General features: G+C 46.2%; 1 protein-coding gene, 1 long non-coding RNA gene and 1 pseudogene across 8 annotated transcripts in view; 1 reads left to right on the top strand and 2 right to left on the bottom strand.

The window, feature by feature from the left end:
• The window catches only part of ZNF135 (zinc finger protein 135), a 34,881-nt gene extending 8,227 nt beyond the window's left edge, over positions 1 to 26,654 (bottom strand). The window contains exons 1-5 of one of the 4 annotated variants that reach the window (XM_036232585.1): positions 10,654 to 10,945; positions 9,116 to 9,199; positions 8,862 to 8,988; positions 8,086 to 8,181; positions 4,276 to 5,987 (exon numbers count right to left, since the gene is read on the bottom strand). In XM_036232585.1, coding sequence (XP_036088478.1) covers positions 4,276 to 5,987; positions 8,086 to 8,181; positions 8,862 to 8,988; positions 9,116 to 9,199; positions 10,654 to 10,920 — 2,286 coding nt within the window. In that variant the 5' untranslated portion in view covers positions 10,921 to 10,945. Of the gene's footprint in view, positions 1 to 3,292; positions 5,988 to 8,085; positions 8,182 to 8,861; positions 8,989 to 9,115; positions 9,200 to 10,551; positions 10,615 to 10,653; positions 10,946 to 26,574 lie in introns of those variants that run through there. The other 3 variants (XM_036232579.1, XM_016125570.2, XM_036232580.1) reach the window with 3 other exon arrangements.
• Positions 67 to 20,543, top strand: LOC107500497. Of its 4 annotated transcripts, XR_001594536.2 has the most exons (6): positions 67 to 199; positions 1,567 to 1,727; positions 9,174 to 9,399; positions 10,186 to 14,429; positions 17,374 to 17,437; positions 20,059 to 20,543. It is a non-coding gene; the product is annotated as an uncharacterized LOC107500497 (long non-coding RNA). The 4 variants fall into 4 exon arrangements; XR_004954470.1 differs by having other exon boundaries at positions 9,174 to 11,323; XR_004954468.1 differs by having other exon boundaries at positions 9,174 to 14,429.
• Positions 16,899 to 17,017, bottom strand: LOC118611515 (annotated as a pseudogene).
• Positions 26,655 to 26,761: the final 107 nt, after the last annotated feature.

Here is a 26,761-nt window from a genome sequence, read left to right as displayed (position 1 = left end):
CCAGGGACTGTGGCTGCTGGGCTGGGATCCCGGTCCTCCCTTACAGGCTTCGCTGGCCACAGCCTGGACTTGCCACCCGAAATCTCCCTCATAGCACTCCTTCGTGGAACCTGAGTATAAATGCCAGGTCCGCTCCGTGGCCAGGACGGCGCCTGCGCGAGTGGGCGCCGAACTTCAACCCCCAGGGTTCCGCGCGCAGGTATCGTACCCCTGCTGTGTTCCCGCTCATCAGTTTGTTCGTGATCGGATTTCGAGTTCCGGATAAGTTAATTTTGTTCCCCTCTTGAATATTCTCTCCATGTCTGCTATATGAAGATGTCTACTGAAGTCGCCAGCGTGTAGCCGAGAAACAAAGATATAAAACACAGGAAGAGATCGAAAAAAAAAAAAAAAAAAAAAAGGGAGACTGAAAAGGAAGTAAGGCAAGGTTCAGTTGCTTCTTGGGTCCAGGATTCAGAAATAGACGGGTTTGGTTCAGCGGGCCACACTTCTTTACCTATTCGATAACAGAAACCCCCAGCTATAGACATAACATTTAAGTATATGTTCCTCGAATATAAAAATCATATTATGACATTTATTATTTCAACTGATGTATTTGTAGAAGTGGAATCTTTGAAATACAGAATCGAAGAGGTTACACTCTGTAGAGAACCACTGGAGTGCCGCATGGCTTTCTGGGAGGTGTAGAGCGTAGTTCTTTACGAATGTAACCCTGGCTAGGGATAATTGGAAAACAAAAACAAACAAAAAACCTCCCAGAAAGAATAGCAGGAAACATCGCCTCTGGAGCCTCCCATGCTCCTTTGCGTGGACCACCCACACCAAACACGTTCTGGGAGGAGTAGTACGAGCCTCTGTGTTGGAAAGTGCCTCCTGGTGCAGAAACCTGTGATAACACTATTCTGTAGAACCCCCAGAATTCTCAAACCCATGCTCTCTGAACTCTGTAGAGGCACTGACTGCCCCCTTTCGGAGATTGGGTCGCAAGATCATAGGAAGGCTCTAGGAATGACAGTGAGTAAACGCTACCTCAGTGCGGCCCATGGGAGCCTGGATACTGCTCCCAGAGTACTTGCTCCAAGGTGACGCCCATTTCGTCTCTACGAAGTGAGGGGCACCTATACCTCGTGTTCTGGGAGTAGTAGTACGAGCTTCTAGGTGTTCAGTCTGCCACTTGGTGGACAAGATAGTGTAACTATGATTACCTATAATTCCCAGAGTTCTCAAAACCAGTGTTCCAGGAGTCTGTGTAAAAGTCCACGGTGCCCTTCTGGCGGTGGGGATGACCAGCTTCTAACAGTGGTCTCAGATAAAGTGGCCTCAGAAAATTAAAGTGCGTTAAAGCTCTTAGCGTGGACGACACCAGGATATCACTCTGAGAAGTCCTTGCTCGCACAGGACACCGCGTTCTGGAGCCACGAACTATGTCTCTTCTTGGGAAGGGGCAATGCTAATGCAAGCCTTCTAGGATAAGCACGAGGTCCAAGTTGTCCCAATCTGCTACTTGTGGACAAGGACAGTGTAACTAAGGTTCCCTTATAATCCCTGAATTATCATCCCCAGGTTTCCCAGACTCTGCCGAGGCACCGACCACGACATTCCAGAGGTCCGGAGGCCCACTCAATAGGAGCCATTGTTAATTATTATAACTTCGAAGGGTCTCAGTGTGGCCTACGCCAGGCCGCATCACCTGGATACCACTCCCAGAAAGTCCTAGCTCCCAGGTAAGGCCGATTTTACTGGAGCCGATTACTGAGTCTCTCCATAGGGAGGGGCATCCAAACCGCAGAGACCTGGGAGTAGTATGACGTTCTAGGTGTCACAGTGCACTCTCTGGAATAGAAGGTTTGCATAACCATGATTCCCTATAACTCGCCCAATTCTCATCCTCAGGGTTCCCAGACTCTAGGTAACTGCTGACTGCACCCTTCCACAAGTGGGGTAACCAATGACTGGCAGGCTCTGGGAATTGTAGTGAATTTAAAATGGCTCATTGTGACCGAGGTCTGGCTGGGGAGCCTGGACAACCCCAGAAATTCCGTGTTTCCAGCACAAGCTGATCCCGCTCACATATTTTCTGGGAAATGTAGTCTGGCTCAATAGTGAGAACCCTAGCACCACCCAATCAACATTTTCATTTGCTGAGTTCTGAAATACTAAAATAATTTCAGGATTGCTTTTCTCAAAACACTACCCCCCACCCCCATTCCCTCGAAAAGAAAAAAAAATTACTGAACAGATTTCAGGATTTGGTTGCTGTTCCCCTAACCACCAGTGTACCCAAAACATAGAAAAGCTCACAAGTGGACTTGTGGAACGGAGTAAAAAATATAGCCAGACATTCACACTTGTAAGTCTCAAGGAAGCTGAAAAGGCAGGGGCATTAGTGGCAGGGGGTCTGTGTTAAGGGTGTCAACTCCCATTCAAACGTGCAGGGACATAGACCACTGCGAGAAATGCGGTAAATGGGAAGCCAGAGGTGGCCCAGGTATCCCCAGGGAAGTCCATGGGGCTCTGTCCACAGACCATGGGGTACTGTGCCAGGACCCAAGAAGTATAAGGACTGGAGGGCAAGGAGACCCAGGTAGGCTGACAGAATGGGTGGAGTTCACAGGGACAGAGAAAGGAAAATCACACGTGGAAACCTAGCTAGACAGGAGTAGAGTTCCATGGGAAGAAATGCTTAAATAGCCTCAGACTGTGTGGGTCCCCCACCCACAAATCCATAGGTTGAAGCCCTAACCTCCAGTGGGACTGTATGTAGAGAAAAGGCCTTTATGGCGATAAGTACCTTAAATGAGGTTGTAAGGGAAACACCTCAATTCCACAGGGGTTTAGAGTGTCCACCACATTTAGTCTATTGAGAGTGCTAACCCCAAAACCAAGAGGCAGAAATTTAATGCTTGTCATGTATGCTGTGTAGTCTCTGGAAAGGGTTTCCTGAGGAAAGATACATGGGTCAGAGATGGCAGGATCTATGCGCATAGATCGGCTGTGGTCCTAAAAGGATTCAGAAAGTCCGTTCTCTAGGCCCTGAGAAGGGCACCATGTTGTGAGTGCAGAGCAAGACCTTCATAATGTAGGTCCTGAAGGCCGCCAGGAACCACTGGAGGGTTATGAAGCAGTAGTGACCCAATTGTATTTGTATGAAAAAACATCCTCTCCCAGAATGTAAGAGTTACCGGTACTGTGTAGCAGTAGTCAAGGGTGGCAAGTCACCATTTTGGGGTTCTGGATGCCAAGGAGACTGCTCTTACTGGATTCAGGATTCAAGGAAACACTAGAAACCTTCAGGTTAAATTATATAAAATCAAATGCTTAATTAATACAATTTTGAAGAATTAATGGAAAAAAAAATGGTTCAGGGGATTAACATTTACATCTTTCAAGGGGATAAATATTCCAAAATGTAAGGTTCCAACATGAAATTGCTACTGCCTGTGAGATGGTGGATTACAGGAAAAAAATATTTTTTGTGATATGGCAATATCTGTTTCTTATGCCCAAGTCCTGTAAAAAATTTCAGAACAAGAAAAAAAGAGCAAAATCCATTTCAATCTACAAGGCTACATGAAAGTTACATTTCCAGTCTTCATATATAAAACTTTTCAAATCTATGGCATATGAAGATTAAGTTACTTCAAAATAGTATATAACAAATTTAAAATGTTAATAATGCACTGATACTTCATGTCAGGTGATTCATATCTTGAGACTCATTGCTGTATAAAACTTGAACAAATGATTTACCCACATATCAGGAAATTTCATAATGAGACATCTGAGTAAGCAGAGTGATTTCATAAAGATGTCACTCATGTCTGGACCACTGTGCAATATTCTGTTTAGGGAATATCAAGAGTCAATCAATACCATTCATAACCCCAACAACTCCCAAGATGTGTAATAATGATAAATTGGGATGACACTTGGGTAATATAGATGAAAGGCATTTTTTGTTTTTCGTACTACTTTGAAAACCTGTTTGGAAATCTGGTGGATCTTTGGACAGAAACCATGTCCAAATGTACTTTTTCCCACTTCCTTTTTGGGTTCCGTAATGTTAATGAGCGCTCAAGGCTGCGGGCCCTCAACATGGATCACTTCCACATTTCCCTACTGTTTGGATGATCTGAAGAGTGTACTGTGTGTGACGGTTGTGTATAAATATGTGTATGTTCTTGCTCATGAGTATAATTGGGTCAAGTCTCATAACACATGAACTATGGCTTAAGGCTTCCTATGCCTGAGCTCATGTGGAGGGTGTCACACAGTATGAGTTCTCTGGTGCTTGGTCAGGGAGGAGCTGTGTGTGAAGGCCTTCCCACAGTCCCTGCATTCATATGGTCTCTCTCCCGTGTGGATCCTCCGGTGCTGAGTGAGGTGAGTGCTCTGCCTGAAGCATTTCCCACAATCCAGACACTCATAGGGCTTTTCTCCGGTGTGTGTCCTCTCGTGCTGGCTGAGTGATGAGCTGTGACTGAAGCATTTCCCACACTCGTTGCAGCCGTAGGGCTTTTCCTTGGTGTGGATCCTCTGGTGTTCTATGAGAAGGGAGCTCTGGCTGAAGGCTCGGCCACATTCATGACACTCATAGGGCTTCTCTCCCGTGTGGATCCTCTGATGCTGAATGAGAGGAGCGAGCTGGCTGAAGGCCCTGCCACACTCATGACACTCATAGGGCTTCTCCCCGGTGTGGATGCGCTGGTGTTTGGTTAGGGATGAGCTGTGGCTGAAGGCCCTGCCACAGGCATTGCACTCATAGGGTTTCTCCCCCGTGTGGATCCTCTGGTGCTGGGTGAGGTGTGTGCTCTGCCGGAAGGACTTCCCGCATTCACTGCACTCATAAGGCTTCTCTCCCGTGTGCGTCCGCTCATGCTGGCTGAGTGATGAGCTGTGACTGAAAGTTTTCCCACACTCGTTGCACCCATAGGGCTTCTCCCCTGTGTGAATCCGCCGATGCTCGGTTAGCAGTGTGCTCTGACTGAAGGCTTTTCCACACTCATTACACTCGTAGGGCTTCTCTCCTGTGTGTGTCCTCTGATGCTGAATCAGTGGTGTGATCTGAGTGAAAGCTTTACCACACTCGTGACACTCATAGGGCTTTTCCCCAGTGTGGATTCGCTGGTGCTTTGTCAAGGACGAGCTGTGGCTGAACGCTTTCCCGCACTCCACACACTGATAGGGCTTCTCCCCGGTGTGGATGCGCAGGTGCTGGGTGAGGTGGATGCTCTGCCGGAAGGCTTTCCCACACTCGCTACACTCATACGGCTTCTCACCTGTGTGAGTCCGCTCGTGTTGGCTGAAGGAGGACCTAAAACTAAAGGACTTCCCGCAGTCACTGCACTCGTAAGGCTTCTCGCCCGTATGAGTTCTCTGATGCTGGATCAGTGGGGCAATTTGGTTGAAGGTCCTCCCACACTGTGCACACCTGTACGGTTTCTCACCAGTGTGGATTCTCTGGTGTTTGGTGAGGGCCGAGCTGTTGCGGAAACCTTTTCCACAGTTGTGACATTCGTAAGGTCTCTCTCCTGTGTGCGTTCGAAGATGTTCGATGAGGGCAGAGCTGTGACTGAAGGCCTTGCCACACTCCTGACATCCGTAGGGCTTCTCTTTTGCATGAATCTTCTGTTGCACATTTGAGTCCGGATTCTCCCTCTTTCCGCGTGTTCGCCACGTGTGGGAGCCTCGTCTTTCAGGGGTCATGGGTCGAGTTGGGAGATCGGGGCTCAGACTGGAGTTTTCCCCACGCCCATTCGTCAGCTGCTGCTCCTGAACAGATGTCTTCACAGGGGTGAAGGCCGCCAGCACGACACGGCCCTCAACGTTCTGGTGACTCTGTCCCCGGCGGCCCTCAGCACCTTCCCCCTTAGAGCACCACAGACCGTCCCACAGGAACCTTCCTACCAGGACACTGCAGGGCACTTCCTTAGGGACGTCTTGCTTTGGAGCTGATGGTTTGGTTTTGGACCCAGTTTCAAAGTCTGAAAGAAACAAAAATGGAAACGTCCCTTAATCCCAGTTCCAGGACACAAAGTTTATTAGCAGATGGTCAGGTGGAAGAACAAAACTGAGAGCTTTGAAGTTTCAAAGCACGAGAGCCTCTCACCACTTAAGATGGGTTTTGCAAACCAGGGGAGAAACAGGGGACGGAGGGGACACACTGAGAGGAAGGGAGGGGACGCACCGAGAGAGGGGAGAGAGCAGGTGTAAGGGGCATAGATAGAGTTGGCAAGGGGGGCACAGAGAATTCAAGCTGGGGACAGTGAGCCTTCAGGAAAACACTGCTGATGCCTAGGCTGGGAAGGAGCAGAGCGATGGCCAGGCCCGGATAACACAGCCTCCAAGTGTCGCATGGTGACTGAGGAGCTGACGCGTGGGAAGGGCCACACAGGCCTCGCATTGCTCAGACCGTCTTTTCCTGGCAGCCTGTCGCTGTCGTACCGTCTCAGCCAAGATGTGAAGAAACACAGCCGTTCCCTAACGGAACTGCTAAAATGCCTCTCACTAGGAGGATGGATGAAGTGGGTTAGACACTCACATCTGGTTTCTTCGGTCTCCCTTACTGGTAAGTCCCTGACTTGCAGGGACTTTTGTCCGTTTTGGTCACCCCTATACCTCACTCAGAGCAGGGGTCACACTGAAGGAAGGCACACAGGCAGTCTTCCCGGTGCTTCCTGTCAGACGGCCTCTCTATCTGCCCCTGGCCCTCCGCGTAGCCATGTCCTCAGTGTGTCCCATCCCCACCCGACTCTGGACTGGCATAGAGGTGGGATGTTGGTCCGATCCCATGTACATTGCAATCTTGTGAAAAGAGGAACAAAACAAAAGTGAAGCCAGGCACGATGGGCGGAATAGTGGCTCCAAAAAAATCCAGGCCCTATGCCCCAAACCGGTGAGGACGCTGTAACCTTCGTGTCAAAGAGTTACGGTTGCTGATTGTTTGACGTTAGCTCATCGCCAGAGGTCACCCTGGCTTAGGTGGTGGCCGCATGCCACCAGGCTTCTTAAAAGTGAGAGGGAGGCAGGAGGGTCAGAGTCACAGGGACACGATATGTGAAGGCCTGACCAGCCGCTGCTGAAGATGGACGCCATGAGTCCAGGAATGTGACAGCCTCTGGAGGCTAGACGACGAAAGGAAATGCATTCCCCCCAGAGCCTCCAGAAGGAACGCTGCTCTGCGGACAGCTCAGGACCTATTCTGGATCTCTGACTTCTAGAACTGTAAGTTCATTTGTGTTGCTTCAATCCACTATGTTTGTGACAACGTGATACAGCAGGGGCAGGAGACTAACATACTGAGTAAATGCTGGTCATTACTTGAGGCTGGAGAGAACCTGCGGGACCTTCCCACACAATGGCCGTCCCTCCTGGCCCTGGTGATCGGCCACTGCTTAAACATAGTCAGGGCCTGACACCAGCGGGAAACTGCCTGCCACAGCGACAGGACCGCCACTTGCAGAGCTGCCTACTGATCTCAGGGGCTGGCCAAGAGGTATGAGCAGCAGAACCACCAGCCCACCTCAGGCATGTGGAAGAGCCCAGCCCACATCCATGGCCCACAGATGCACGAGTCAGAAGTGGCTGTCCCATTTACAGCACTAAGATGGGGCTGTTTGTTACACAGCGAGACCTGGCACCAACCACCTTGGCCTCTGCGCTCGTCTCATCCGCCCGGAATTCTGTTCTTCTGGATTGTCACACGGCTGCACCGTCCTCATGGTTCAGGCTTCCATACGCACACGTCACCTCCTTGGAGAGGCTAGGCCTCGTCTCTCAGCGCCATCCTCCCCCCGATTAGTCTCTCCCGCAGCACCTGCTTCTGTTTTGTCAGCATTCATCATCACCTGTAGCGGTCTCACTCTCTGGTATTACTAATCTTCCAGCTAGTTACTGTGCCCCGTCCCTGAACACGAATGCAAATTCAGCCAGGATAGGAGCCTGGTCACACTCACAGCAGGACGGTGCCATGGGAACATTCCCTAAGAATGAGTAGTTAGCTTGTCCCGAAGAATCTGAGACAAGATAGAGATAGAGACCTGGGCGACAGTGGCTCTTCCCACCCTGCACCTGTCACCTCACCTGGACATACACCGTCTGGAACACCCTCGGCTGCCGCCCACGGCTCCGTCTTCTGCTCCAGCAGGGAGATGACAGCTGGCTTTGGGAGCCAATGTCCTGCTCAGGGGGAGACCCGGGGAGTGAGCGTTTGTGTCCAGGACCCTTTCCCGCCCCTCGTTCACTCCACCTTCAGTCTTCCAGGTCCCAAGTCATTGGGATCCCGAGAAGCCAAAGTCTTTGTGGTAAGGGACCCAACGTATGTGCCTCACTCTCACTGCGACCCCACCCCGCTCAGGGTTTACACGTGACCCAGGCCTGGCCAGCCAGTCAGTGCACTGCTCTCCCCCATCTGCTGCCAATGGTAACCAGTGTGGATGGGGCCTGGTGGCCAAAAGGAGACAACTGAGGGGACTTTGATGGGCACCCAGGACACAGACCCTGTCTTTTTTGTTGGTCTTGTACCTTGGCAGCTCTCTTGTCACCTTTAGAGGTTCCCATCTGTGATTGATGGCAGAAAGAGATGCAGAGGGTGAGGGCTCCTGACCGCCACACAGCAAGACCCGGGTCTAGTGTAGGACTCTGCAGTCATGAGACCTGTATGTTCCTCTAACCCCATGATGTCCTGCTTCTGGCAAATTCAGGTGGGAATTTTAACTTGCAGGGAAAACATCTTAAGCGACCTTGGTAAACCAAAGGCCCAAGTCACATCTGAGGTATTTGCTTTAATGGCTGGACATACTCTTAACTTTTAACCTAAAAAAATTAGAATCCATGCAAGGGCTTGGTTGTTTCCTCACCTACAGAGATCAGAAGCCCAAAGGTATCCAGCATCACATCGCGGTACAGCAACCTCTGTGCGGGCTCTAGCTGCCCCCACTCCTCCTGAGTGAAGTCCACGACCACGTCCTCAAAGGTTACTTGTTCCTGAAACATCACACATGAGTGTCCTCAGCTGGCTGAGAGGAGTTGGTGAATGATGACAAAGGGAAGTTGGGAGGGTAGGATTCTCTCAGGTATAGTTGGCCCGACAAGCAGGTGGCAGTGTACTCACCGGGGTCCCTGCCTCCAGGAGCCCAGCCGTCATCCCCTCCTCCTCTGGCCTCTTGCAGGAACCGCTGGCTCTTCTGCAGCAGTGCTGGGCAAAAGGGGATGTGAGAGACTGAGCAGGCCCTGTGCCCACTACAGACCCCACGCGGCAGGTCCCCTGATTGCAGGTACAAGAGCCTTGGTGCCGAACCGGACCCCAGCACCCAGGCCAGACCCGACAGCGGCAGACTTCAGCTTGGCGTTTTCTGAGCGCCCGCTGTGTGCCCAGTGATATTCCGGGCACTACCGGTGAGTGACCTCAAATTGTCCCCCTCATTCCAAAGACGGGTAAACAGGACTAGGATGGCAAGGTGCACACCGCTGAGTGCAGCTGATTTCCCGGGTATGAAGATTCGTGACTATCACAGAAAGCAAGATAGTTCTGGGGTCCCTGGGAACTGCGTGGTGTGCCTCAGTTTCCCCTTCCCCGTAAAAGGAGGGTGCCGACCCAACATGGGTATGACCAGAACTTAAGTGTGAAAAGGGCTGACAGCGGAGCACGGCCGCGGTATACACTTGATGGTGACGCTGCTGGGAGGGAAGCCTCGAGTGTCAGTGAGCGCTACAGTCTAAGACGCAAGTACCGCGACCTGTTCCTGGTGCCTCGTCAGCTCGTCACAGGGTATCTGCCCCCAAAGAAATCAGGCCCAAGGTAGGATACCTTTCCCTCGTCTCTGTACCTTCCCTTCATGACGCTGAGTGACGATGCACTCTTCAGTTCTGCCTGCCCTGTTGTGCCTCGACTTCACTGCAGCGTCCAAGATGGGAGTGACCGCCTTCAGTGATGTGTTCATGGGTTTTTAAAAATCATCTCCCCTGTGGGCTCCAGGGGGCAGAGACCATGTTGGGAGTCAATGCAGAGGCTCCTGAACCTAAGACAGGGCCTGGCACCCAGAACATCTAAATCCCTGTTAGACGAATTTGTAAAGGGGCCTGGTGGTGCTGGGCATGCAGTCAGGGATCAACAAGCATTCAATATAATGAGTCTGATTTCTCCGTCCCAGGCGACTGAGATCAATATTTTGTGCCCCTCAGGAAGGTGTGGTTTAGATCGGACCTTGGACCCCGACGTCCCACTAAAGCAGGAGAGGTACGCAGGTTAGGCTGGCTCCAGTCTCTGAGAGGCCCGGTCGACTGTCTCTCTGACTGTGACCCCTCTGTCAAATCGAGGGTCGCACAGCTGCCTCAATCCGGGCTCTCGAATCCCTTGACTCCGAGAACCGGGCCCCGCCCACCCGCGGGCACCCAGTTTCCAGAAGCAACTGTCCCCGGGCCCAAACAGCAAGAGACTCCACACAGACACGTGCAGCTTGGTACACATCACGGCCGGGACCCCAGGGAAGACCCTGGATATCCTCTGGCTTGGCCTCCCTCGCCCCAGACACCCCAGATTGCACTTACCAACGGAACGATCGGACAAAGGCGGCGCCGCCACTGCCTGGGAATACGCCTGCGCGAATAGTCGCGGAACTACATTTCCCAGAGGGCGGCGCGCTCACTTACCGTAATTCCGGGGGTCGCCTCGCGTCGATCCGCAGCAGGAGGGAACGGAAACCCGCGGAGTCGTCTCACCTCCGCCGACCCTTTCCCATTCATCGTTAGACCGCGGCACAAATGCCACGGTAGCCATCGGCCCGGCCGCGTCAGACTACATCTCCCAGAGCGCGGAGCGCGACCTTCCGGTTGTTCTTCGCGTTCCTCCCGCACCCGACTGGGACCGAGGCTACCGGCCTGGGATCCGAGTTCGGTCTCGCAGACGTCGCCGGCCATGTCCTCGCCTTTCCACCGGAATCATCCCGCTTCTTACGCCTTCGTCAAACCTCAAAACGAGGCCTCGTTGGTTCTCGTCTCCCCCACCGTCGGGTTTTCGCCGGCGCGCGAGGGCCCCAACTGTATCTCCTTGAGGTTCACGCGGGTTTTTCTTGCGCAGCTCCCGGGACAGCATCGCCGGTTAATTTTTGTCGTTCTTGTCCTCGCATCCGTACTTATGTACCCGTAATAAGTATTCGACTCCCACCCCCAAACCAACATGAGGCGCCTTACCGACGTCACCCCTACCTAGCCGAGAAACAGACAAAACATAGGAAGAGGTGAGGCAGAGGGCTGAAGGGAACGTTCAGTTGCACCCCGGATTTCATTTTCGGAGTCAGAAAAAAGGACGAGACTGCGTCAGGTAGGAAACACTTCATTAACCATTCAATAAAAACAGACGGACATGGACATAACATTTAAATATGTGTCTTCGTCAATTATAAAAAGCACATCGTGACATTTATTTTTATTTGTTCGAAAAATTATTCGTGAAGCTGGGCTGTTTCTAATCTGGCGCTGAATAGGGTAAGCCTGGAGAGGTCCACTACGGTGCCGCATGGCTTTCAGGGTGCTGTAGTCCCCAGCTCTCTAAGACTGCGGAAAGGCCTGTGACAACGGACTACAACTCCCGGAAGGCACGGTTTCTAGGTAAGTCTCTAGAGCCGCCTTTACCGCGGTGCCTTCCGGGAGAAGTAGTTCGAGGCTCAAGGTGTCCTCGTGCGCCGCCTGGTGGACATGGTTGGCTCAACAATGATTCTCTAATATAAGCAGAATTCTGCAACCAATGCTTCCCAGACGGTAGCTTATCGGGAACTTTTGGGAAGTACTGTGTGAATAAGGCATCAGTGCCGCCTAGGCCTGGCCAGGGACGCCTAATTTCTGGAGCCGCCCACTGTGACTGTTTGTTGAAAGTGGCACGAGTAACTAGGAGTAAATATGAGGTTCTAGCTTCTAGGTGTTCCACCTCGCCACTTGGTGGACAAGACTGGCGTTACCGTTCTTCCCTAAATCCCAGAATTCTCATCCTCAGTTTCCCCGACTCTGCGCAGCCACAGACAACTTCCTTTTTGAGGTCCCGGCATTCGCCCAACGATAGGCTCTGTCATTATACTGAGAAAACGCTCTCTCGGTGAAGGCCTATGTGTGGCGGGGGAATTTGGACTACACGTCCAGGAATGCCCCTTGCAGCACGGGGCCTGTCGCGAACTACGCGGGATAACCAGCACCGCTTCTGGGAAATGTAGTCTGGCTTTTCTTAATACTTGTGTCTGTGGTGGACGGTCTGAGGCTCTGGCCGCATGACTACAACTCCCAGAATCCTTATCGCGGCTTCGTTCCAACTCTGCGGCGTCCTCCGCTGCTCAACTATCAGTTTCGCCTCCTTTCCGACTCCTCGGTCTGATCATGGTCCCGTACTTTCCAGACGTCCTCTCATCTTCCATTGGGTCAAGTCCCCTGCCCCAGCTATGTCTCCCGGGGTCGTCCGCGTCTCTTCCTGTACCCCTCCCGCCGCGAAGTCGGGAGCGGACAGGCGGCAGGGTCTGAGGGAGGGAGTACCCGCGCCGTGGATGCTGCGGCCCGACAGACCTCCGACATCCGCACACGCCACCCCCCCCGCCCCGCCTCTGGCTCAGTAGGGACCCCTGAGTCCGATGAGACGTTGGGCGCGCGGCTCCTGGTAGCCCACCCCCCGGTGAGTGGCAGCGTCCCTTCACTCCTGACGGGAGGGACCGTGCGGAGTTCGCGTGTCTTTCTCACGGCTGTGACTTCAGTCCCGCATTTCCGTCTCTGCCCGCTTAAGGTCCTCTCAGCGCAGCATTTTGGCCAAGTAGGGGAACGAAGTGAAAACCCGATGCGTCCTGCAGTCCTTCAGTTTACCGACAAAGCCCTGTAACCATTCAAGCTCTGGACCCCAAATCTCCAGCCTCAGGCGGCTTCAGCTGGCGCACATCTAAAGAACCATCCAGTCTGGTCTTCCAGTCATTTGGAATAATGTGTCTCAAAGAGGAAACATCTCTCAAAGACTTTTTTATGAAGGCAGCATAACCGTGACCCCAAACTCTGTACCCTTATTCCGAACTCGGGCTCCTCAACACACCCCAGAAAGTAGGAGCTGCTTCTTAAAACTGCTGTGAGGATTAAGTGAGCTTCCAGTAGGTAGAATGCTTACTTAGCACAGCACCACTGGCCTGGCAACCCTTGCAAACGTTAACGTTATCAGCAGATAGTAATATCACCTTTCTAGATTTAATAGTATCAAAAGGACAACATTTTCATCTTGTAGAAGATCACTAATGTATTAAGACATGGGAGAGACTCTCGGGCTGTAAACATTTTCGTGTCCCTGGGCTCCCCGCTGAAATGACTAACCCCGAGGGCCCCCAGGAATGCTCCAGTGTCTCTCTCAGAAGCCAGACCCTTTCAGGACATCTCTCTGTGCACCTGGGCCCATCCTCACATTCTCGAGTCCCCCTCTCCCTTCTCTGGGAACTTTGCAGAAATAACCTGAGCCGTGGGTAAAGCTGTGCCCTGTGTCAAGGTCCATCTGCCCGGGTTTGACCTGGCTGGGAACGTGGGGGACACTGAACCCTAGGATGAAAGTTTTCTCCTCTTCCCAACTCTCACAACCTGGTCTCTCATGTGAACAGGGCCTTGGGTCCCCAAGCCCAAAATAGTTGCCCAGCTAGAATTTGGGCCTCAAAAAGGGCGCCATCTGTGGCTGCGCAGAGTCGGGAAAACTGAGGATGAGAATTTTGAGATTTAGGGAAGAACGGTTACGCCAGCCTTGTCCACCAGTGGCGAGGTGGAACACCTAGAAGCTAGAACCTCATACTTACTCCTAGTTACTCGTGCCACGCTCGAAAAAACGGTCACAGTGGGCGGCTCCAGAAATTAGGCTTCCCTGGCCAGGCCTAGGCGGCACTGATGCCTTATTCACACTGTACTTCCCAAAAGTTCCCGATGAGCTACCGTCCGGGAAGCATTGGTTGGAGAATTCCGCTTATATTAGAGAATCATTGTTGAGCCAACCATGTCCACCAGGCGGCGCACGAGGACACTTTGAACTTCGAACTACTCCTCCCAGAAGGGATCGCGGTAAAGAGCCCCGCCTAAAATATACACAATGGGCGGCTCCAGAGACTTGCCTAGAAACCGTGCCGTCTGGGAGTTGTAGTCATGCGGCCAGAGCCTCAAACCGTTCACCACAGACACAAATATTAAGGAAAGCAAGACTACATTTCCCAGAAGCCGGGCGGTGCTGGTTATCCCCCGTAGTTCGCGACTGGCCCTGTGCTGCAAGGGGCATTCTGGGACGTGTAGTCCAAACTCCCCCGCCACACATAGGCCGCACCGAGAGAGCGTTCCGGGAAGCAGTGCCTGGAGAATTCTGATTGTATTAGAGAATCATTGTTGAGCCAATTATGTCCACCAGGCGGCGCCCAGCTAGAATTTGGATTGCGGCCCAGGTGAGATGGGAAAGCTCCTCACAGTCAGCCTTCATGCGTTCCTTCATATCTACCATTCCTTTTTACTTTCCATGACCTTTGGCATCTTCATAATTCCATCCGGGATCATTTTCCTATTGCCTGAGAGCTCCCTTTATCATTTCTTCTTCAGTGACAAAGTTCCTTCACTTGTGATTGCCTGAAAACGCCTTTATTTTCTCTTTGTTTTCAAAAGATACTTTCGGCAGAGAATTTTAGGTTGGCAGTTTATTTTAGCACTTTAGAGACACCATACTGTTGTCTACTGGACTCCATGGTTTCTGTTGAGAAGTCAGTCCTCTAACTTATTGTTACTTTGAAGACTGGGTATTTTTTTTAAAATGAAATTATTGGGGCGACATTGTTTAATAAATTTAAATAGGTTTCAAACGTACGGTTCGATAATACGTCATATTTATATTGCATTGTGTGTTCACCAGCCATAAATTTCTTTCTGTCAGCAAATACCTGACTCCTCTCTTTATGCCTACTTACGTTCCCCCTTCCCCCTTCCTTCTGGTAACCGCTAATCCGCTCTTCATGTCCGTGAGTCTCTGTTTGTCATGTTTGTTACTTTTCGTTTTAGATCCCACCCCACATATGAGTGAAGTCATATGGTTCTCAACTTTTTCTGTCTGATTTAGCATGGTAATCTCAAGATCCATCCATGTTGTTACTTTTTTCCCAACAATACTTTTTTAAATGCACAAATTCTACATGTAAAGTTGAAAATTTTTGTCAAAAAATGTATTCAGATATGTAAACATCATCCAGATTGAGACCGTGGACATTTTCATTCCTCACAAAGTTCCTCTGTTACCTCTTTACATTTAACAAAGGTAACTACTGTTTTTTTTTTTTTCACCATAGATTACTTTTATCTATTCTGGAACTAAGTATAAAAAGAATCGTACATTATTTTTTTCATATAAAGCTTATTCCAAGATTTTTGAGATTCGTCCATGATATTGTATGAATTGTTAGTTTGTTCTTTTTGCTGCTTAGTAATATTCCATTTTATGAATGGACTACAGTTTATCCATTCTCTTGTTGATGAACATTTGAGTCATTTCTAGTTTGGGGCTATTATGAATAATGTTACTATGAACATTCTTTTACGATGCTTTTTGTGGGTCTGTTTTTGTTACTTTTGGGTAAATATCTAAGAGTAGAATAGGTGGCTCATAGATTAACAACATCTGGTTTTTTTATTACTTTTTCCTTTTCTTTCTTTTTTTAATGTCCTAAGATATCCGTGACTGTGCCAACATTGCAAAGATATTCTCCCGTTTTCTTTTTCTGATACTTTTATTGTTTTCTTATTTACGTGAAGACTTATAATTCACTTTGAATTGATTTTTATGTAAGTGTGATATAGTAATCAAGGCATTTATTTTTTCTTATGGTTATCCAGTCGCTCCGGCACTATTAAATGAAAGACTTTCCTTTCCTCCACTGTATTATTCTAAAGCCTTTGTTAAAAATCAGTTGAATGTATGTGTGTGGATCTATTTCTCTGCTTTCCTCTCTTTAATTGATCCATTTTTCTAGCCCTGTGCCAATATCATATGTCTTAATTATTGTAGTTTCACAGTAAATCTTGAAATAGGGTAGTGAAAGTCAACCTCTAATTTTATTGTTTGTAATTGTCTTGGCTATTCCACGTTTTTGCTACTTTAATATAAATTTCGGAATTAGATTGTCTATTGGAAATTATCAAGCTTTTTAATTCCACAAGATTCCTACTTGAGTTTTTTTTTGTTTTTGTTTTTACCTTAAATCTATAGAACAGATTGGAAAGAATTTACATCTTAATGTGCTGAACCATCAAATTTTGTGATCATGTCATATTTATTTAGGTATTTTGACTCTTAGCAATATTTTGCACTTTCTAAGTGTATGAGTCTTGCACATTTTTAATTCCTAGGCATTTGATATTTTTTATGTTAACGTAAATACTATTGTTCCTTAATTTCATTTTATAAGTATATGTTGCTAGTGTGTATAATTTATTTTGAAATTGACATTCTATACTATGAACTTGCTAAAATCACTTACTTGCTCTAGTTTGTCAGTTTCCTTGGATTTCTTAGTCACGTCATCTGCAAATAACGATAGCTTTATTTTTTCCTTTCTAGTCTTTATGCTTTTGTTTTTTTAATGATTTTTTATTTTTTGGTTATAGGTGACATACAATATTATATTAGTTTCAGGTATACAATATAGTGATTAGGCATTTATATAACTTACAAAGTGATCACTGCAATAGTACTCATCTGACACCATTCATAGTTATTACAATATTATTGACTATATTCCCTATGCTGTACTTTATATTCCCATGACTATGTTTTTTTGTTTTTTCTTTTTTTTAGGTGAGGCAACCCTTGGTTGACTTCATAGATTGCAAGGACCTTGTCAGCTTACAATCCCTTTATTTTTTATTTTTTATGCCTACAGCACCTGGTCTTTCTAGGTGGTCTCCCATCCAAGTACTAACCAGGCCTGACCCTGCTTAGCTTCAGAGATCAGACGGGATAGGGCGTGTTCAGGGTGGCATGGCCGTAGACCCACAGTGCCTGTGACCATTTACCATTTTTTGATGTTCTTTTTTGGTAAGTCTTTTAATATGTGCTCAACAAAAAAGTTAACATTTTAAAGACCAGAATTTAGTTTTCATGTATATCTTTTCCCCAGAGCCTGTCACTTAGAATGGCTTTACTAGCTATATTTATCATAAAGTTAAAGTATGTAATAAAATGCTAATAAACATGATGTCAGATGTGAAAATCATAAGATTGTCTCTGCAGGTTGTTTCCTCTGCACAGGCAACATAGATTAGAATGAGGTCTACATTATCACCATATCTGACTTCTCTAGTCTCAGTTCAGATTGCCTAACTCAGTAAGTGTTTACTGTATTCCAGGTCACCTATGTCTAACAGATGTGACATGCCAAATTTCAACGCTTTACAGACACCAGTATCCAAGGTATTTCTGATATTTTGATCTTTCTTGTACTGACTAGGTTCCAGTTTACTTAACATCACATATAAATAAATTCTCCCCAGGGTTAGATTTCATTACGTTTGAGGTTGCGTTTGAGAAAGGCATTTACACTAATTGACACTGTATTTATTTATACAGATGGTGAGTCTCAACTCAGATCATCATTTGTTGACTTTATATATAAACTCTGAGGGTTACCTTATTCTAGAGCTTTAAGGTTGTTTTACTGTCACTGTAGAGTATTTGCAACAAAAATTGCCTACAGACAAAAAATTAACACTAATATTTGTTGATTTATGAGCTGGAAGAATTTTTGGAATGATAATAAAATTTAAAAGTTAATATTATAAATTTTCGACTTTTAGGATAGAATATTTGCCAGGAAATATACGTACCTGCCTATATTCCTGCTGTTATGGTTGATGCTATTTTGAAGGATGATGGTCAGTGGGGAGAGGCGTCTAGTTAGACATATAATTCTTTGAAATCTGGGTTTTGCAGACAGTTTATAGAAGCCAGCAATAATAAGGAATATAGTCCAAATACAGCAGTAGAGGTAGAGGGTCAAAGGTTAAAAGACATAACAGCAACTCGTGGCTTTTGCACCAGTTAGTTAAATAATCTTCGGTTCCAATACCTGCTCTGTTATTCATTTTCATCATCGGGATGATCTTAATTACCCTTTCTATTCTAATGTTTTATTATTTCATATGACTGCTGAGTGTTGGTAATAAACTACTCTGTGTAAAAAGAAAGAAAAAGGCATGCTGTAGTATTACTTGTGGTGTGCTCAGATGGTGAAAAATTCTCTACACTTCTTTTGTTTTTTTGCCCAAATGTCTTTAGTCTTATGTTTGGAAGGATTTTCTTCCTAGATATAGAATTTTATTTTTCCTTTCAACTTTAAAGGTGCTAGTCACTTCCATTGTTTCTTGTGGAAAATTAGCTGTTTTCCTTCTAGTTGTTCCATGAGTGTAATCTGTTCTTTTCCTGTGATCGCCTTGCAGTTTTTTGCTTTGTAGTCATCCTTAGGTATCCACAGGGGATTGGTTCCAGAACTACCACCCTGCCCCACGGATACCAAAATCCGGGGATGTTCAAGTCCCTTAATAAAATGATGTAGACAGCATATAGATGGCCCTCCATATTCGTGAATGCAGAGCAGTGGACACTGTTTTTGGTGTTCAACAGATTGATTATGATGTCATAGGTGAGGTCTTCGAAGTGATTCTACCTGAAGTTTGCTGAGCTTCTTGGAGCTATAGGATATTGCCTTGTTTTTAGGAGAACTTCGTGCCATACTCTCTTTAGATATTTCTTCTGCTGTATTCTATCTCCTACTTTTCTTGTAGAACTCTAGCTACACGTTACTTTAGTTTTCTTCACTCCTTGGATGTAGCCCTTATTCTTAGGCCTTGTCCTTTCTCCTCACTTTTAGGGTCTCAGTGGAAAACCCAGAGTGCTTACTTTTTGCCTCCCAACATGGCATAACTCCTGAGACTTCTCAGGACCCAAGCACTCTCCTTCGCCAGGTCTTAGGCTTCCTTCTCCAGGGCATTTGCAGTTAGGGTCCAGCTGGGGACTCCGGCACAAACGCTCTGCAGATTGTGCGGGTGCTTTCTTTGCTCTTCTTGACATTACAAAGCACGTTTCACATTCGGTTCCACAGCCACCTCCCTAATGGTCAGAAACTTAAGGCCTCCCTATTTGATGAGACTGAGGCTGCTGGGGGACACGATCAAGTATCCTGTGCTGTGCTGGACAAGACTGATGAGGTCCACACCCTGTGGGACTTAAACCCTCCAGCGTGTGGTATTCAGGGAAGGGCAGATAATAAAGAACCAAAAGAACAAGATGACTGTTAAATAGCACTAAACATGTGCAGCGAAGCAAATAAAGCAGGACAGTGTGACGGAAAGGGACAAACCCTTAATGTGGAAAGGAGAAACCCATAGGCTGGGAGATCTGGGAGGGTTTCTCAGAGGAAGTGACCTGGAAGTTGTGACGTAAATAAGGGGAAGGGTTGCTGACATTTAAGACTTTGGGGACCCAAGGAAGGACCTTGAGAAGACAGGAACTTAATGGAGGAAATTGTCATATACAGTGAGAACTGAAGAAACCCAGAAGAAAGCAGGACAAGGCTAGTGGCAGCAGTTTGACCCTGATTCTGGGTGCTTGGGAGGGCTGGATGTGGAGAGGTATTGTTGGCACTGTGACATGGTTTGTTGGAAAGATTAGCACATCAATTACAGGTGGAATGGACATTAAATAGGGGGATGGATCCGAATTCAGAGGGATCTAAGTATTAAAGAAGGGTTGCTGTCCTGAATATTTTATTTTTTGGAATGCCTGTTTATTCTGTGATATTTCCCTTAATGGCACCCTCTCTGTCTATTTTGCTGATCACTCTTTTTGTTGATCATTCTTGTGGATTTCTTTTGTTTTGTGTTTACATTTTGTTGATATTCTTCTCAAAGTCTTATGTCTTCCCTTAGTCAATTTTTAAAAACATTTACTCATGTCATGCACATCTTGCTGCTTTTACCTTATCATTCTCTAGGAGTTTTTTCCAAACACATAAACTGTTTCTCATTCCCTTCCAGAATGGAAGAACAGACCTAAAAACCAAGTGTCAGCATCAACAGTGGCCATTTCTGGTGAGGAATTACTCAGCAACATGAACCTGGCAAGATCCACAAGGAGTGATTCCTGGAGTTCAGTGATTCCTGGAGCAGATGATTGGGACTCAGAGGATGAATCAGGAAAGGAGAAGAAGCACAATGGCTGTGTTGGGCCAGGAGAATATAAACAAGGGCCAGTAGTAACCCAAGATAGGAATTGGGAAAATGCTAAAGTTGTGGGAAAATGCAGCTTCAATTCAGACTTGTTTCTTTATAGAGATTTCTTATCAAAGGATATTTCCTTTAAACTGACTCAGAATACCAAAGCTTACAAGCATAATTTTGTTTTAAAAAAGCACCAGAAAATCTTGGTAGGAAAGAAACCTTATGAAGGCAATCCATGTGGGCTAGCCTTGGAAAAACTATATAAATTGAGTAAGCACAATAAATATGCCAAATGAAGCATAGACCTTTCTATGCATGAGATCGTTAATATTGGAAAGAAATTTTACGGATGTCAAGAAAGTGGGGATGTTTTTACCCATAGCTCACACCTCGCTCAGGTCATGAGAACTCATGGCAGGGAGAAGCCCTGTGACTATAACAATGTGGGAAAGCCTTCAGGAAGCTTTCATCTCTTGCTTGTTGTCTGAGAAATCACAGGAGAGAGAAAGCCTATGAATGTAACGGATGTGGGAAGTCTTTCTAGCAAAGCCTTCGCCTCATTTTGCACCAAAGAATTCACACTGGTGAGAAATCTTATGAATATAATAAATGTGGGAAATCATTTAGCCAAATTTCCACTTTAATGTACATCAGAGAACTCACACAGGAGAGAAACCCTACACATGCGATGAATGTGGAAAATCCTCCCATTGAAGGCCTAGTCATAATATGCATAAGAGAAAATGTACCAGAGAAAATCCTTACAGCTCCAGCAAATATGGCAGAGCATTTAGTGACTGCTCATCATATACACAACATGAAGGATGCATACTGGAGAGAAACTGCACAAATGTAATGAATGCAGAAAGGCCTTCAGCCACAGTTCACATGAGAATCCATACTGGTGAGAAACCATATATTTATCCCTAAGAGAACACACACTGGGGAGAAACCTTATAAATGTCATCAGTGTGGGAAATCTTTCAATCAAGGTTCTAACTTTGTTGGTGAGCAAAGAACTCATACCGGAGGTAAAAACAAACAAACAAACAAACAAAAACCTACACATTTCATTTTAGTATATAAAAGTGATACAAGTACATTCTGTCTTTGACATTTTGACCCATTCTCAGAGAATGGCTGCGCCTGGGTGGCATTTGATACCTAGGGAAATTGCCAATGAGAAATAATTAGTAAGATCAAAATTCTCTTCAATAATGCTAGTTAATAAGATTAATCAGTGTGGAAAATGCTGTTGCTGAGAAGTCAAAATAGGTTTATGATATTTGATTAAATGACTGAGTCTACTATTCTAGAAAGCCAGAGTGCCATTACTTCCTTTTCCCCCAAAGATAGAAAGTTAGGCTGCTTCTAATTTTTTTCAGGAAGTCACTACAAATTGTAATTATGAACACTATGCAGAAACATGGAAAACACCTATAACGTAGTGAAAGGTGCAGCATTATTGCTATATCACTCTGTGTGCATTTTGACAAAGGTTTAAATGGAAATGCAAAAATGAGTATAGCTACTTAAGAAGAGTGTTGGAATACTGTCTTTTAAATTTCTCTAAAAAGGGCTATAATTTTACAATAAAAAAGATGAGAAAGAATTAGATCAAATGTTAGTCTGAAGCATTAGAGAGAAATAGGTTTACTAGCATAGCAAAAACAAGAAGAAATGGAAATAAATTTAGTGGCCACAAGAAGTTAGAAAAAGAAATTCTTCCTAATCAAAGAAGAAAGAAGGATGTAATAAAGATAAAAGCAGAATACATGGTAAAAGATGACTCTGAGAAAAAATTATAAATTCCAAACTAACATCATTAAGAAAAATGACATACAGATTTGCAACATTGGGAATGAAAACAAATAAACTTAGGGAAAATGATATGAAAAGGTTTGTACATTTTTGTGTACACTTGAAAACTTATATGAAAAAGACAGTTTTCTAGGGAAATATAATCCTGGTAAACATAAATGACCGAAGAAGACACAGAAACCTAAATAGACTAAACATTTCACATTAAATTGAAAAAGTTCTCATAAAATTACTCCACGATAAACTTTTAAACACAAGCCATTTTATCAGTGAATTATTTCCACCTTCAAGACATAGAAAACCCTTTGATATACAACTATTCCAGAACGTGCAGAAGCCTGAACATTTACTTCTTTTGTGACACCATCTGCCAAAGCTCAGAGGAAGACACTTCAAGGCCAATATCTCTCAGGAATATTAGTGTAAAAGTTCCAGATCAGATAATGATGGTGCAGACTTACAGCTAGTCCTCCTTGATTGAGTGATACTGCAGGAATCAAGGTTCTTCATATTAGTAAATATATAACTATATTGTTCCATGTTCATCAACCGATGGAGAAAAATAAGTCTCAAAGACTAATGAGAAAGAAGCTGATAAAATTTAACATTTATTGATTATTTCAAGAATATAAACCTGGTAACAAGAAAAAAATATTTTTAAAATGATATGAGGTTTAATGGTGACATTAACCTGAGTTTGGCAAACTATGGCCCACAGGCCAAATCTAGCCTATGTGTTTCAGTAAATAGTTTTAACATCGCACATACCCACTCATTTCTGTATTGTCTATAGCTGCTTAATAATAGCTGCTTAAAGGTATTGTGTGGCCTGAAGGAACAAGATGTTTACCAGAAGAGCTTTGCCAATTCCCAGTCTAGAGCCATCCCCATTCCATTCAGGGAGGACCAAGTCAAGGTTACTCTCTAGTCCTTATGTATGAGCAAGCAATTCACCAAAGGCGTACAAATGGACAGTAAGTACATGAAAAAGTATGAACTCATCAATAACCAAAGAGATGCAAATAAGATAAAAGTATATACTTGAGTACCTCTTATGAGGCAGGCAGTATCCCACTCTATATAACCTCATTTAATACAGAAATCCTAGTGAGGGAAGTTCTATTATTTCCATTTCACAGGTGCGGAAAATGTAGTCCAAAGATTGTCAAAGATTGTAAAGGACTATGTTGGGTGTAGGCAAAAGTAGTGGGGAAATGGACCTTATGATTCAGAACCATGGATGGGTATATGGGTGATCTGGGTGGAATTATGAGCTGATTTATTGATCTCACCTTTGCAATTTACTCGTGGAAATCACTGCCCAAGTATGAAAGCACGTGGATATAGGACCTTTCTTATAATGTGGTTTATAACAGCAAAACAGTCACCAATAGGAGAACGTTTAAGTAATTGAGATGCAGAAATTAAATGGCATGTTGTTGGGAGACAAAATTAGGTTCATAACAATATGGATGACCCCAACTCTATGAAATTATGTCTCCCACAGGAACCATGTGGAATAATGTCACCCACATGTTAACACTGATTATGAGTGGTGGGGTTTTAAGCAATATTTGCTCTTTACCTTTTCCTAAACGATTTTAATTATTTATAATAAATTTGTATCTTTTGAATCAAAAAGGAACTATATAGCAGTGAAAATTAATGAAATAGGGCTTCACATATCAACAAGGATAAATCTTTCAATAATGGAGCAAAAAATGCAAGTTGCAGACAAAAATCTTACAGTCTTAACATTTATAAATGCAAAACATGCAAAGTAAATAATGCTTTGTATTTTTCTGGAATACACATGTAAAGTTTCAGGAAACATGGAGTGTCCCATTTCTCATTCAGGATAGTGGCTGCCTCTGGAGAAGGGGGTGTTTTTACTGGACAAGGGAAGACAGGGCTTTCAGCTGCATGGGCAATTTTTTTTCAGCTTTGGAATGCATTCACAGGGTTTCACTGATTTTCTTACGATGTCATTATGTTTTACATATTTTTCTTAAAAGATAGTGGTAAGACCTCTAACATTAAATTTCAAAGATGTGAGAAATGTAGGCTGAGTGCCGAGCCAGCAGCAAGGCACCTAGAAGAGTCACGGCGGGGGAGCATCCACGCGGCCACCGATAGTGGAGAAGCACGTTGACTTCATGCGGGTACTCAGAATCCCACAGTGTGGAACTCCAGGGCACTTAGCTGGTGAAGATGAGTTAATCCTAAGATTGGAGAGTACAAGGTAACTTCGAGTCTAGCTTATTGTGCTAGTTATTTTACTCTTGGTGACTCTACAACCTAGCTCATAAAATGCCTTACTTGTTCCAAGTAGAATGCCCTGGATCCCCCACCCTGCCCCACCCCCGGCTCCCTGTACCCTTCATTCTCTCTGGCTATAAGGAAATGGAGCCAACTGGAGCCCTCCACGTGGCACGGGCTGACAGCTCTGCCTCTCAGACAAAGGGCATGTGTGGGCAGAACGCAGATTCTCCTACCACTCTGGCCTCTTCCCTCTCAGAAACCTCACTGGCAGCTCAGACACAGACCAGACCCCCTTAATAGGGGCATCCAAGATGGCTGTGCAGCCAAGCCTTTGCCTCCTCACAGCACAGAGAACGGTACCGACCAGCACGATGGGGGATCTAGTGGGAGAGGGCTTGGGGCAGAGAGAAGCAGCATCTGCAGCCTGTTTCCCACCCCCAAGAGCCCGTAATGAGCAGCTCTGAGTCGAGAGGCCTCTTCTGTGCCCCACCTTGTTTTCAGCTCTACAGGCTGAACTACAGCGCAGGACACAGACCTTGAATCTACTGCCTGTTGGCTCTACTTTGAAAATACTCCCACGTCTGCAGTCTGACCACAGCTCACAGCCACTCCAATCTGCACTGCTGTGTTGTGAGAAACGCCTGCATTCTGGCGGGATGCCTAGTGCTTGGAGCAACACGGTCATCAGAAGCAGATGTGGACTTGCACACAAGGATGCATTGCAGGGAGGGCGCACACGCCTGACCTATTCTGGGAGGTCTTGCTCTAGGGACAAGGATAACACAATGACAAGAACTAGAAAAGATACTTAAGAGGAGATAGCTGAGAACACAGAGGTAGCTTTGAGACCGGATCTGGGAGCTAGCTGTAGTTTGTATCCAGCTAATATCTGCTGACTTTAGAGTAACAATTACTTAATTACAAAGCCAGCATTGTAGTGAAACTTAATAAAAAGCCATGGAGACTGGGGTGGGAGATGTTAGCATTGTCAATCTTCCTCTCCCTTATCCATATTAGTAAAAGAATTTCCAGATTCCGACTCTTCTTCCTAATCGTCTCCGCAACATGCGGTCATCTCATTTTGATCACTGCATTGGGTCACTGTGGTCCTTCCCTCACTCTCCATCTCCTCGCCACACAGAACCTAGAGTGATCTTTTAATGAGGCCAGAGCCCCTCACTGCCCTGCCATGCCCCTCCCCATTTCACTCAAAGCCAGAGCCATCACGGTGTCCCTGAGGCCGTCTGCCCTCCAGCCTCCACTGGCACTCTACCCATCTTGCTGTTGAAAAGAAGGTGTAACAAGGAACAAGGGTCTGGGGGCCAGGGCGGCTCTGGGAGAGAGTCACTCCCAATGCAGGTGGGAAGGAGGCTCTGAGGGCCCTGAAGGGGTGTCAATGGTTTCTGCCCCTGGGAATTCCAGGGTCAGCTAGGGCTAGTTGTCGTTGGGGAGGTCCTCCACATGCAGAATGGATTCTTTTCCTCCTCCTTGCCTGTGCTCTGGAATAGTGGCCTTGATTGACAGTGGCCGAGACATGTTTTGTTCACCTTGTTCCCTGCTCTCAAGGAAGAATCACAAAGAAGGTCGATGAAAACTTACATTCCACAAAGCCTGGCCATCTGGAGAGCTTTGGAGAACAATTCCTCATGTTCTAAGCATTAGAGCTTCATATGCCAGGGGAAGCTTAAAATGAGGTTCCCCATCTGCAAAAGGGTGTAATATACTAAGAGTCACTTCCTCACAATCTTGTCAACATGGAGCATTCTATGAGACATAGAATTTCTATGAGTGTATTTAAACCCAAACTGACAATAGTTGCAAAGCAAAATATGAAATGCTCCAGAAAATGAGTGTTATAGATTTTTATTCCTTTGAAATTACGGAGGGGACGTAAAGATTAGATGGAATGGGAGAAACAAGGTGAGGATTGGATGACAGGGTAGAGAACGAGATTATAAGCTCTCTTGATGGCAGCAACCCTTGTTTCTAAGGTGTGTTAGCCCAGATGCACAGAAGCAAGGAACACAGCTGGTTTAAAGCCTGGGGTCTGGCTACCCGCTATGACCAAAATTCCAATTAGGAATTTATGACCTGATCACCCTTACTTTCCTCGGAAACCCTTTTTCATTCACACTTAGAAATATTAAACGAAAGGATGCCTCAAAAGTGCTCAGACTTAATCAAGTTCCTATTTCTCTGTGCGCTCCATTTCACAGATGGGCAGATTGAAGCTCCCGGGGTGGGACTTACCCATTTGCCTCAATATTGGGCGGTGGCGGCGGCGGCAGTAGAAGGTGGCGTGGAGCCGGCCACTACCGCTTTCCCCGCCCGGGGCCTGGGTCACTGGCAGCCGAAGTCAAGTCCTTGGCACCTGGGAGGCGACTCCAGGTGGCGCTTCCGCACAAGCCGGAAGTGCGCCTCGCGGAACTACAAGTCC

This window comes from Rousettus aegyptiacus, unplaced genomic scaffold, assembly GCF_014176215.1.
Source record: "Rousettus aegyptiacus isolate mRouAeg1 unplaced genomic scaffold, mRouAeg1.p scaffold_m13_p_14, whole genome shotgun sequence".
Lineage (NCBI taxonomy): Eukaryota > Metazoa > Chordata > Mammalia > Chiroptera > Pteropodidae > Rousettus > Rousettus aegyptiacus.
Note: the sequence above shows the minus strand (reverse complement) of the source record. Positions and strands in the feature narration are given on the sequence as shown.